The sequence below is a fragment of the Dama dama genome, chromosome 12 (assembly GCF_033118175.1).
Source record: "Dama dama isolate Ldn47 chromosome 12, ASM3311817v1, whole genome shotgun sequence".
Lineage (NCBI taxonomy): Eukaryota > Metazoa > Chordata > Mammalia > Artiodactyla > Cervidae > Dama > Dama dama.
In genome coordinates, this window is record NC_083692.1 from 100,297,004 (window position 1) to 100,308,252 (window position 11,249).

Below are 11,249 nucleotides of genomic sequence, written 5' to 3' on the forward strand. Positions count from 1 at the left end.
CGGAAATTAGTCTAAACTGGTGGGATTTCATGGGAATCAATTAGCAACTAACAAAAACAAACACTCTTGGCATTGCTATCCTTTACTTTTCACCACTTCTTAATAAGTCATTCAAAACATAATCAAACTAAACACAAAACACGTGTATCAAGAAAGTTTAGTTCCTTTATTAATCAAGATTAGCAATCCCTTCAAGTTTCTGAGGAAAAAAAATAACTAAAAGGTTTCTAAAAAGACGCAGAGCTGTTAAGAAGAAACATGAGTGAGAAAAAAAGTGTGCAGTACATATGTAAATACACTGACAGGTAGGAACTGTGGATTTCAAGTTTACCAGGTTTGTTGACAGGTTGACAAAGTCTGCGTAGTCCTTGTTGATGAGCTCAACCATCGCTGTTTTAAGCAGCTTATAATAGAGCTCCAGGTCATCTCTAAGTGCTTCCAGCTGGACTCGCTTCCGACAGTCAGACATAAAGTGATCCACATCAAAGTCTTCCTGAAAATAAAACCAGAAAAAAAGAATTATTGCAACAATATCCCATTTTACACATACAAATAAAAGGATAGAGAACAACAGAGAAACGCCATTCTATTCATTTGAAAGGTTAACTGCTGTCAGGATAAAGCACTTTAAAACACACACGACAGAAAGGCGCTTGCACACTGTCAAGGTGCCAAGAGGGAGGCCCCTGACCAAGAGCTTTCTCTCCTGCTGCCTAAGTCCCAAAAGGGATTTCATTTGTTTTTAACTACACATGTTCAATAGGCTCTTCTCAGAACAGAAGTAGTTCCTTTTCCCTTAAGTTTTAAAAGTAACAAATATTCACTGTGACAATTTCAACCTATAAATAAAGCCATCCCTCAGCATCCATGGGGGCCTGTTTTCAGGACCCCCAAAGACACCAAAATCTAGGTATGTCCTAGTCTCTAAAATAAAATGGCACAGTATTTACATACACTTTAAATCATCTCTAGATTACATAATACCTAATAAAATGTAAATGTTATATAGATCACTGAAAATACTATGTAAAGAGTTGCCAACTATTTGTCGCAGCGAATTCAAATTTTGTGTTTTGAAACTTTCTGGAATTTTTTTCCCAAATATTTTCACTGTGAGGATGGATGAGGTAACATCCATCACATAGTTACAAATTTCCTTTTCTTGCTATGATAAATTTTAAGATTTACTCTCCAAAACTTTCAAATATACAGTACAGTATTATTAACTATAGTCACCATGCTATACATCACATCCCCATGACTTATTTAACTGATTAACTAGAAGTCTGTACCAGTTGACCCCTTCGCCCATTTCGTCCATTCCCCACCCCCTGCTCTGGCAACCACCAATCTGTTCTCAGTACCTTTGAGTTACTTTTTGTTTTGTTTTATAGATTTCACATAAAAGTGAGATCATGATCATCTTTCTCTAACTGATGTCATGTAGCATTAATGCCCTCAAGGTCCATCCACGTTGCCACCAATGGCAAGATTTCTTTCTTTTTTGAAAATATTTTAATTTATTATTCTTGGTTGTGCTGCATCTTCAGTGCTGCATGCGGGCTTTCTCTAGTTGTGGCGAGCAGGGGCTCCTCTGTGTTGCGGTTTGCAGACTTCTCATTTGCTGGTTTCTCTTGTTGTGGGCTACGGACTCTAGAGCACAGGCACAGTAGCTGTGGCCCAGAGGCTTAGCTGCTCTGTGGCATGTTGCATCTGCCCGGACCAGGGATCAAATCTGTGTCCCCTGAGCTGGCAAGCAGATTCTTAGTCACTTTACTGTTGTCGAAACCAGTACTCGAGAAACCAAGCACCATACTCGGAGAGTTGGAGAACTCACGTTTACTATGCCAGCGGGCCCAGAGCAGTTAACACTGTAAGCTCTGAGCCCCAAACAGAGGGGTTACAGAGTTTTCACAGACAGACTATAGTGGGCAACACTAGCTGCTAATAGGCTGGTTTAAAGGAAGCAGTTTCGTGTGCACGGAAACAGCAGTCAAGATGGGGAGGGGAATGCCTGACCTTTATATGGAAAGGCATGATTAAGCAGGTTTACAGGGGCTAGGGAATTGCAAAGAGCAGGACAAGGGTGGTGAGATAAGCTCCACTTCCTCATATCTTAAATCCCCACTTTCTGAGACTGCGTGACCTACCTGATCCAGACTTTGCAAGGAGCAAGCTGAGTTACACAGGCAGAAAGAGCAGGAGGTTATGTCAAATTTTAACTTTTCCTTTAACTCCAGGGGAGTCCAGATTTAGTTCCTTTTCATGGCTGAATAATATTCCTGTGTGTGTGTGTGTGGTGTGTGTATATCATGGTTTCTTTATCTATTCATCTATCGATGGATACTAAGCCTGCTTCCAAGTCTTGACTATTGCAAATAATATTGCAGTGAACACTGGGGACCTACAGGTGTAAGCCTCACCGGCCACCAAAGCCAGGTGACCTAGAGTTGTCTCTGGGCAGCAATTGCAAACATCAGGGCACCAGACAAGTACCCAAGTTCCTTTCTAGGAGATACTGTCCAGCTGGAATGAGGCAGAGAGGGCAAAGACGGCTCCTGCCAGCCTCCAAGCCCCCAGAGAATGTTAAATGAGAGGCCGGCCCCTCAGGCTGATGCTTTAAGATAAACAAGTCTCTTTCACAGAAAGTCTGGGCCCTTTTCAGCTTCTGTCCCTGTGCCAGGCCCCAGGAGGGTGACCAAGTTCATGCTGCCCTTCAAAAGCTGTTTCTCACATCATGAGCCTGGTGGGTCTTGCAGATTCCAGTTCCACTGACTTTCAAAGGTAGATGTTTGGGGGCTCATCTCCCAGGTGCAAGTCTTTAAAGGAGGGGTGCCAAGTTTAGGGTTCAGACCCTTCACTTCTCAGGGAGCAGCTGGGGATGGTAGCTTCCTTCCAATTGTGGGTCACCATGCTGGGAGTGGGCTGGATGGTGAGACCATGTCTCAGCCTCTCCTATCCACCTTGATGTGGGTGTTGGCCAGATGTGCAGGAGTTGCTCAGAGGAGGAAACTATTTCATGAGTAGCTACTGATTTCATGTGTCCACGGGAGGAGGTAAGTGTTGTAGGATCCTCCCTGAATGAAATCCTTGACCTTTTTCTATGTCCACACACACATGCACAAACACATATACATACACAGAATCTTAATAGACCTTTTCTAAGCTATTTTTCTCCTTTTACATATAGCTTCAATGTCTTTTCATAATACATATTAATTGGTATTGACATTTTACATGGATGTTGAGTATTCAACTGAACAGATGTTCAAAATCTTTCAAAACCAACTTCCAAGCATTGTTCACAGAATCATTATGCCCTGTCTCCCTTTATAACATTCTGATGCCCCTGGTAGGCACACAGGCATACAGACAGCAAACCACTGTCTACTTATGACTTCAGTACTAACTGAGCTATTTAGTTATCAAGTATCAGGTACGATGATTCCCAAACTTGTTAAGACCACTTATACTTATCACCAAAACTACATACTTTTATTAAACATTGTATAAACCAACAAAATATAAGCACACAGTGATAACTGTTTTCATGAAAACTACAGCAGATGCTTTGCAAAGACCTGATACTGAGAAACTGATAAGACAATTTTTGCTGAATTATATTAAATGTATGAGATGACCATGAACCAGGTAGTGCTGTGGGAAGGAGGATCATACAAATCTTGAAGGATTCTATACCAGATTCTCTGCAAATGCCTTGGGGTTCTCATTCAACTTAAAGTACAACAACAACAAAAAAAATCGAATTCACAGACAGATGTTCAGAGAAAAGAGTTTCGAGCCACATCAATGTAGAACAAATGTACACATATGTTAAGGACAACATGCACCATTCCATAAGAGTATTATAAAAACTGACTTTCTTAATTAATCATCCAAACACCTGCTATAATAGTGTCAGATAAGAGATTTCTTACCAAACTATAATTTCACAGCCACCTAGTGAAAAACCATCTGTTTCTTTTACTTCTTGAGACTACCTAAGATAACACCTTAGACTCACAGTTACACAACAATCACAGAAAGAATGTGGGGGCAGGACTCAGCCTGGCAGCTTGGCCTTGGTACTGACCAGCCGTATGACTACACAGAGCACTCGGCTTGTTACTTTGAAAGTATGAACTTCAAGTGGATGAAGTTCAGAGCTGAACTTCATGATGGCATTCTAAATCATATAACTTGAGCTCTAACAAATGCTATCAGGCAATATTAGTGCTCAGTTTGCCATTTATATATTTGTTCTTGGATAAACAAATGTTGCTCCACACAAGAGAAAATGACTGAGAACACCTGTGAATATCAGAGCTTTTCCTCTGACAGCAAACGACTTCAGACTCACAGTGGCATGTAATAACTGCCACATTTCACTTCCCAGAGGGTTTCATTTTACACTGTAGATTTACTAAACATCCAGCAATTGATATTATTATCTAGAAAATATCCACATGGAAGAGAATGAATTTAGATACCAACCTCACACTACACACAGAAATTTAACTCAAGATAGATTAAAAGACAAATAGAAGAGCTAAAACAATTAAACTCTAAGAAGAAAACAGGTGAAAATCTGTATGCCCTTGAATTAGGCAGTCATTGACACAAAAAAACATCAAGATAACAGATAAACTGAACTCAATCAAAATTAAAACTTGTGTGTTAAAACACATTATTTACAAAGTGAGAAGACAACCCAGTGAGTGGGAGAAAATATTTGCAAATCATGTATCTGACAAGGGTCTAACATCCAGAGTATAAAAACTCTTACAACTCAACAGTTAAAAGACAAATAAACCAAGTAAAAAATTAGCAAAGGATCTGAATAGACATTTCTCCAAAGAAGATATACAAATAGCCAATCAGCATATAAGAAAGTAAAAACAACTCAAGAGTTTGGCTGGAATGTGGAAGAGAATGATATGAAAATGACTAGAGGCAGGAGGGTCAAGAGGAAGAGACCAAAGCAGGAGCGTGTTTGAAAGCCACTGGGAATGAGGTCAGAGGAGAGGGGAATCAGAGGGTGGAGAGAGTACCAGGGGGTCTGGGCTGCAAGCACGGGGAGGAGTGGGGTAGGAAGGACCAACCTCAGGAAGGAAAACCCCTTTTCCAAACAGGCAAGGTGGAGAAAGGGGATGGGTACATATACAAGAATGGAGCTGTCATCAGTCAAGATGAAGAAGTTCCCATCTGATGGCACTATTTTTTCTATAAAATAGAAGTCATATGCTGAGATAGAAGGACAGATTTCAACAGCACACCTAGGTGAATTGGTCTAAGTTATCTTTGTTAGCAGCCTCTTCTCTCCCATACTACTAGTATCTCATGTCCTATTTCATGGATTAGTTGACCATCAACCCTCGCTAAGGACTTTTGTATTTTTTAAGCTGACAAAACTAATGATATGATGTCATCACCACCTCTACTACCAAGTGACAGAGGTCCCCAAGTGATGGTACCTCTACTACCATCTGCCACTCTTGTTTTCTGATCATCTACATCCTCCACAAATCTGTCCTCTGCTCTGTATTTCTCATTAGATCTTACAAGGACCACTGAAGCATTTTTTCTCTATGTTCAGAAAGGTAGTTGGTTGTTTCTTAAGCATTTATTAAATAACTTCCTAAAAGTCTGAGATACCACTATGACATTGAGTTAGGACTGAAATACATGTGCAAGAATGGCCCAAATCAAAATATTAGCTCATCAGTTCAAATGCAACATAATTTCCCCTTGAAACAGAACCCTATATTAACCTGAAGTAACCAGTGGTCCAGCATCCTCTAACACGGGTCCAATGCAACAGACATGACTACGTCATTTCCTGCTTTCCACCTGACTGTAACTCATCAAGCGCAAACCCCTCAGTGCAGTACACGAGAACAACTTGCAGTCGCACCCAGCTGTCTTTCTACTTTTCTAGTCTCAATTCTGGTCATCCTCCCAGCCTCTCTGGACTAAGTCCAGTTTCTCAGCACACACTGTGGTCTTTCTGTGACCATACTCAAAAGCCTAAATCTTATCTACCTTGTACCATCCAGTCTAGACTGCTGGTGGACACAAAGCAGGTGATCAGTGAAGTGAAGTGATAGACACTCAAGTCATGTCCAACTCTCTGCAACCCCATGGACTGTAGCCCACCAGGCTTCTCAGTACATGGGATTCAGCAAGCAAGAATACTGGAGTGGGTTGCCATTTCCTCCTCCAAGGTGATCAGTGAGTGCCTGTTTATTAAATGAATGACTGCCACCATTGTCCTAATAGGGTCTCATCATGTGTGTGACACAGTTTCCTTTGACTGGAAACAAATTTCCCAATGACTGGATTTTTTGAGTAACCTTCACTCTCCTAATGCAAATCAGACATTCTCTAACTTTCTCACAGGCACAAATTACAATATGCATCAAATCAGACAGACTTAAGAAATATAACCCCAAAGGCAAACTCTCTACCTATCATTTCTGACATGTGACCAAAACTTTTAAAATGTCTCTCTGAAGGAAACATAAATTGCAAGTAACCTTAATCTCCAAGTCTCACTTAGAAAATCAACATTTAACACAGGGTGGCTGTCCTATGTATTTTGCTTTTACATGTGAAGTCGTCACATTTATTAGCACTACAAACTACAGAGCACATTCAGAGGCTTAGGAGGCATGAAAGAATATGAAACTGCTGCCATTTCAGCCACCTCCCCAGTTTGCTCTCCCCTTCATCAAGTTCTACTTTAGAACTTATTTTGAGGTTTCTACTTTCTGAAGCCTTTCTTCCCAAAGGCTTTCTATCAGTTCAGGGCAAGAAACATGGTGGGGCTAGCAAGTCAGAAAGAATGCTGGTGCTGAGCCTGAAGGAAGCCTTGAAGAAGGCAAAGTTGGTCAGGCTAAGCTCTCTGTATTCTGAGATTCCCGAACAGAACAAAGCCCCTCATCTCTGCTTGTGCCTTGGCTTCTTTCAGCACACCTCGCCTCATCACGCTCTTTCTTCCTACCCTTGCTCCAGGACAGTTCTCAGCCAGCGGATGGAACAAAGCGTTTCTGGATTGGCAAGCTCAAGTGGTACTCCCTTTCAAATGACGCCCTTCATCACAGAGGTTTAGCAGAAACATCACTGTACAAGGACAAGAGTACATTATTCCTGGGTCTAGATGGCCTGCATAATAAAAATGACATGGCCACACTGGAGAAGATCCAGATGTAACTGCTTTTTTCTTAAACTGCATCACTTAACTTTTTTACCACAGCTGGCATGCACTGCTGTGCCAGTCCCAGGCGTGCTGCAGAGCAGCTTGTCTGTGTGCACGCGTGGACCCACTCTGCCCTGGGCTCCTCTCCCACGTGGGTCACTGAAGTGCTGAGCAGAGCTCCCTGCGCTGCACAGTGAACCTCTGCTGATCTGCTTTACATATGGTAGTGTGTATACGTTAATCCCAGTCTCCTAACTTATCACCTCTCCCCATGCCTCCCTTCGGTAACCATACAGGTCCGGCTAGTCAAGGCTATAGTTTCTCCAGTAGTCATGTACGGACGTGAGAGCTGGACCATAAGTAAAGCTCAGCACCGAAGAATTGATGCCTTTGAACTGTGGTGTTGGAGAAGACTCTAGAGAGTCCCTTGAACTGCAAGGAGATCCAACCAGTCCATTCTAAAGGAGACTGGTCCTGAATATTCACTAGAAGGACTGATGCTGAATCTGAAACTCCAATACTTTGACCACCTGATGCAAAGAACTAACTCATTGGAAAACACCCTGATGCTGGGAAAGATTGCAGGTGGGAGGAGAAGGGGACGACAAAGGATGAGATGGTTGGATGGCATCACCAACTCAATGGACATGAGTTTGAGTAAACTCTGGGAGTTGGCGATGGGACAGGGAGGCCTGGCGTGCTGCAGTCCATGGGCTTGCCAAGAGTCAGACATGGCTAATCAATTGAACCATAAATTTAATTTTGAGATCTGTGAGTCTGTTTTGTAAATAAGTTCATCTGTTATCACTTTTCAGGCTTCCCAGGTGGCTCTGTGGTAAACAACCTACCCGCCAATGCAAAGAAACATGGGAGATGTGAGTTTCACCCCTGGGTTAAGAATATCCCCTGGATAAGGAAATGGCAAACTACTCCAGGATTCTTTCCTGGAGAATCCCATGGACAGAGGAGCCTGGCAGGCTACAGTCCATGAGGTTTCAAAGAGTTGCTTAAGATTGAGCATACACGCATGCATGTATCATTTTTATTAGAGTCCACATGTGAATGATATATTTGTCTTTCTCTATCTGACTTACTTCACTTAGTATGATAATCTTCAGGTCCATCCATGTAGCTGCAAATGGCATTATTTGGCTCTTTTTGATGAGCAATATGGAAGTTCCTTTAAAAACTAAATATAGAACTACCATATCATTCAGCAGCCCCACTCCTGGGCAAAAATCAGAAGAAAATCATCCTGTGAAAAGATCCACGCACCCTAGTATTCACTGCAGCACTATTTGCAATGGCCAAGACATGGAAACAATCTAAAAGTTCACAGGAATGGATAAAGAAGATGTGGTGTTGTTCAGTCCCCAAGTCATGTCTGACTCTTTGCGACCCCGTGGACTGCAGCACACCCAGCTTCCCCGGTCCTCACCACCTCCCCAAGTATGCCCAAGTTCAAGTCCATGTGGTACATACTACTCAGCTATAAAAAAGAACAGATGTAAATACTGTTTAAAACCAGAGACTGTGAACTGAAATGTAAGCATCAAAAAGATAAACTAATGAAGCTAAAAAGCAAAAGACATACTAAGACTTGAAGTCATTAAAAAAAAAAAAAAAAAAAAAGTAAGACTTAAATTCAGTTGCTCAAAAGTTTAAGTGTCTACTGAGCCAAAAGATTTAACTTTTTAACACTGAAAGCAGCCACTAAGTGGTATCAAAAACCCCAATCCTTAGAAATAAAGCATCACTGTATTTCTTTCTTTCTTTTTTTTTTTTTATTATTTTTATTTTTTTTTTCCAGTGGGTTTTGTCATACATTGATATGAATCAGCCATGGATTTACATGTATTCCCAATCCCGATCCCCCCTCCCACCTCCCTCTCCACCCGATTCCTCTGGGTCTTCCCCGTGCACCAGGCCGGAGCACTTGTCTCGTGCATCCCACCTGGGCTGGTGATCTGTTTCACCATAGATAGCATACATGCTGTTCTTTTGAAATATCCCACCCTCACATTCTCTCACAAAGTTCAAAAGTCTGTTCTGTATTTCTGTGTCTCTTTTTCTGTTCTGAATATAGGGTTATCGTTATCACCTTTCTAAATTCCATATACATGTGTCAGTATGCTGTAATGTTCTTTATCTTTCTGGCTTACTTCACTCTGTATAATGGGCTCCAGCTTCATCCATCTCATTAGGACTGGTTCAAATGAATTCTTTTTAATGGCTGAGTAATATTCCATGGTGTATATGTACCACAGCTTCCTTATCCATTCATCTGCTGATGGGCATCTAGGTTGCTTCCATGTCCTGGCTATTATGAACAATCACTGTATTTCTTGATGGTGTTATGTACAGTTCCAGAACATTACCCCCAAAAGAATATGCAAAGTTCCTCCTAGCTCCGATTCAAATCTTGGACACTTTAAAGGCTGTGCCGGATAAACCTTTAATATCCATCATATTTCAACTCTCTACCTTCAGACCAACCTCAAGTTCACCTTATAAAAAGTAGAGTAACTTTAGAGAAGCACAATGGTTTGCTTTGTTGTATTGGAACAAAATCAGTAATAAGATTCTAATCTTTTAAATATCCCATTCAGAAACTTTAGGCAAACGTTAAGGAAAAACTCTCGATTGAGTGCCTTTTCCACCCACCTAATCCCTGGGTAGAGACGTGGGTCCAGAGATTTGGTCAATACATTCGTACTGAGCTTCTAGGTGCAAGGCGGCGATCGACAAACTTCTGTCTGCCCAGGATCTGGCAATTCCGACTGCACTGCATGGGAATGGGCTCGGGAATAACAGGAGCTTTTACACCTAACTCAAAACCACTTGCCCACAACTTCAGGCCTTTTCGTCACTATGCACCATTTCACAGAAGTGCCTTCTCACAGCAGGCTGCCCGGGCCCCACCTGAGGCCAAAAGACTCACTGTGAAGGCAGCCAGGTCCCGCAGGGGGCAGATTAGGGGCATGCGCGGCCCAGCAGCCCGAGGAGGCCCCGGAGGGAAAGGAAGACAGGCCACCCGCCTCGGATCGGGGAGCACAGTCCCCCGGGCGCACCTTCATGAACTCGTCCTTGTCGAAGCACAGCGTGTCCGGCCCCTTGGGCAGGTTCATCCTACTTTTCTCCATCCCGCCGGACGCCGCCTCTCAGCGCCAACGGCGGGTGAGGGGAATGAGGAAGATCCTATGCGTACAGGCCGGGCAGCCGCAGCCAGAGCCAGTTGCTCCCGCAGAGAGCCAACATGGCAGCAGCCTCACCGCGGCCAGTCAGCGAAGGCTCCGCGAGCCGGCCTCTCCCGGCAGGCCTCCGCCCGCCGCCGCCAAGAGGGGCGTGGGGAATAGAAGCTGACACCGCGCTGTAGGTCATGCTGCCTCCACGCGGCGGTGGGCGGCACTGCAGCTCAGGCAAGCTGGGCGGGGCAGTCTTGCTCCCGGTGAGGTAGGTCTGAGGCTGAAGAGCACGGGCTGGAGGAGTCTGGGGCTTCCTCTCCAGCCACCGTTTCCACTGGGAAAAATCTACCTGCAGCATTCTTCCAGGATCTCTTCCCTGATATTGCTCCAGGATCTGACTCAGATCCAGGTGGGAGTTTGGAATAACCTTGGGTCTTCACTCTTCTTAATGGAGCACCTTTGAGTAACTCTGGTCTTCACTCTTCTTAAAGAGCACCTCATCACCCAGCTAGTCGGAACATAGCACACAAATACATGTGCATACATATTTATTTGTAATCTCCTTAAAAACCATTCACAACCTAGAAGTTGAGAGTTATGTTTTATTTGGTGAGAATTTTTGGGACTTCAAGTCCGGGAGACAGCAGCTCAAGTGACCCTGAGAGAACTGCTCTGAGGAGGCAGGGAGCTGGGGGACAGGTTATATAGAAGTTTTGCAACAAAGTGTAGGTAGTCTGAATGTCAAAAGTGTTTTGTAACTGAAAGAAAACCAGATATCCCAAGATGAGAAATTTAGTGCTTTTCTATGTAAAGAAAGATGCGAGAGACTAGGCTTACTGAAATTATTCCTTTGATATGCCCCTCAA

The 11,249-nt window shown here is 43.1% G+C and overlaps 1 protein-coding gene across 5 annotated transcripts in view; it reads right to left on the reverse strand.

The window, feature by feature from the left end:
- LOC133066800 (conserved oligomeric Golgi complex subunit 2-like) overlaps positions 1 to 10,479 on the reverse strand; it is a 42,686-nt gene extending 32,207 nt beyond the window's left edge. For all 5 annotated transcript variants that reach the window (XR_009695205.1, XR_009695206.1, XM_061158223.1 and 2 more), the window contains exons 1-2: positions 10,270 to 10,479; positions 332 to 493 (exon numbers count right to left, since the gene is read on the reverse strand). Coding sequence is in view for 3 of the 5 variants with exons in the window: in XM_061158223.1 (XP_061014206.1) it covers positions 332 to 493; positions 10,270 to 10,341 (234 nt within the window). In the remaining 2 variants the exon portion in view is untranslated. The remainder of the gene's footprint in view (positions 1 to 331; positions 494 to 10,269) is intronic.
- Between the last annotated feature and the right edge of the window lie 770 nt (positions 10,480 to 11,249).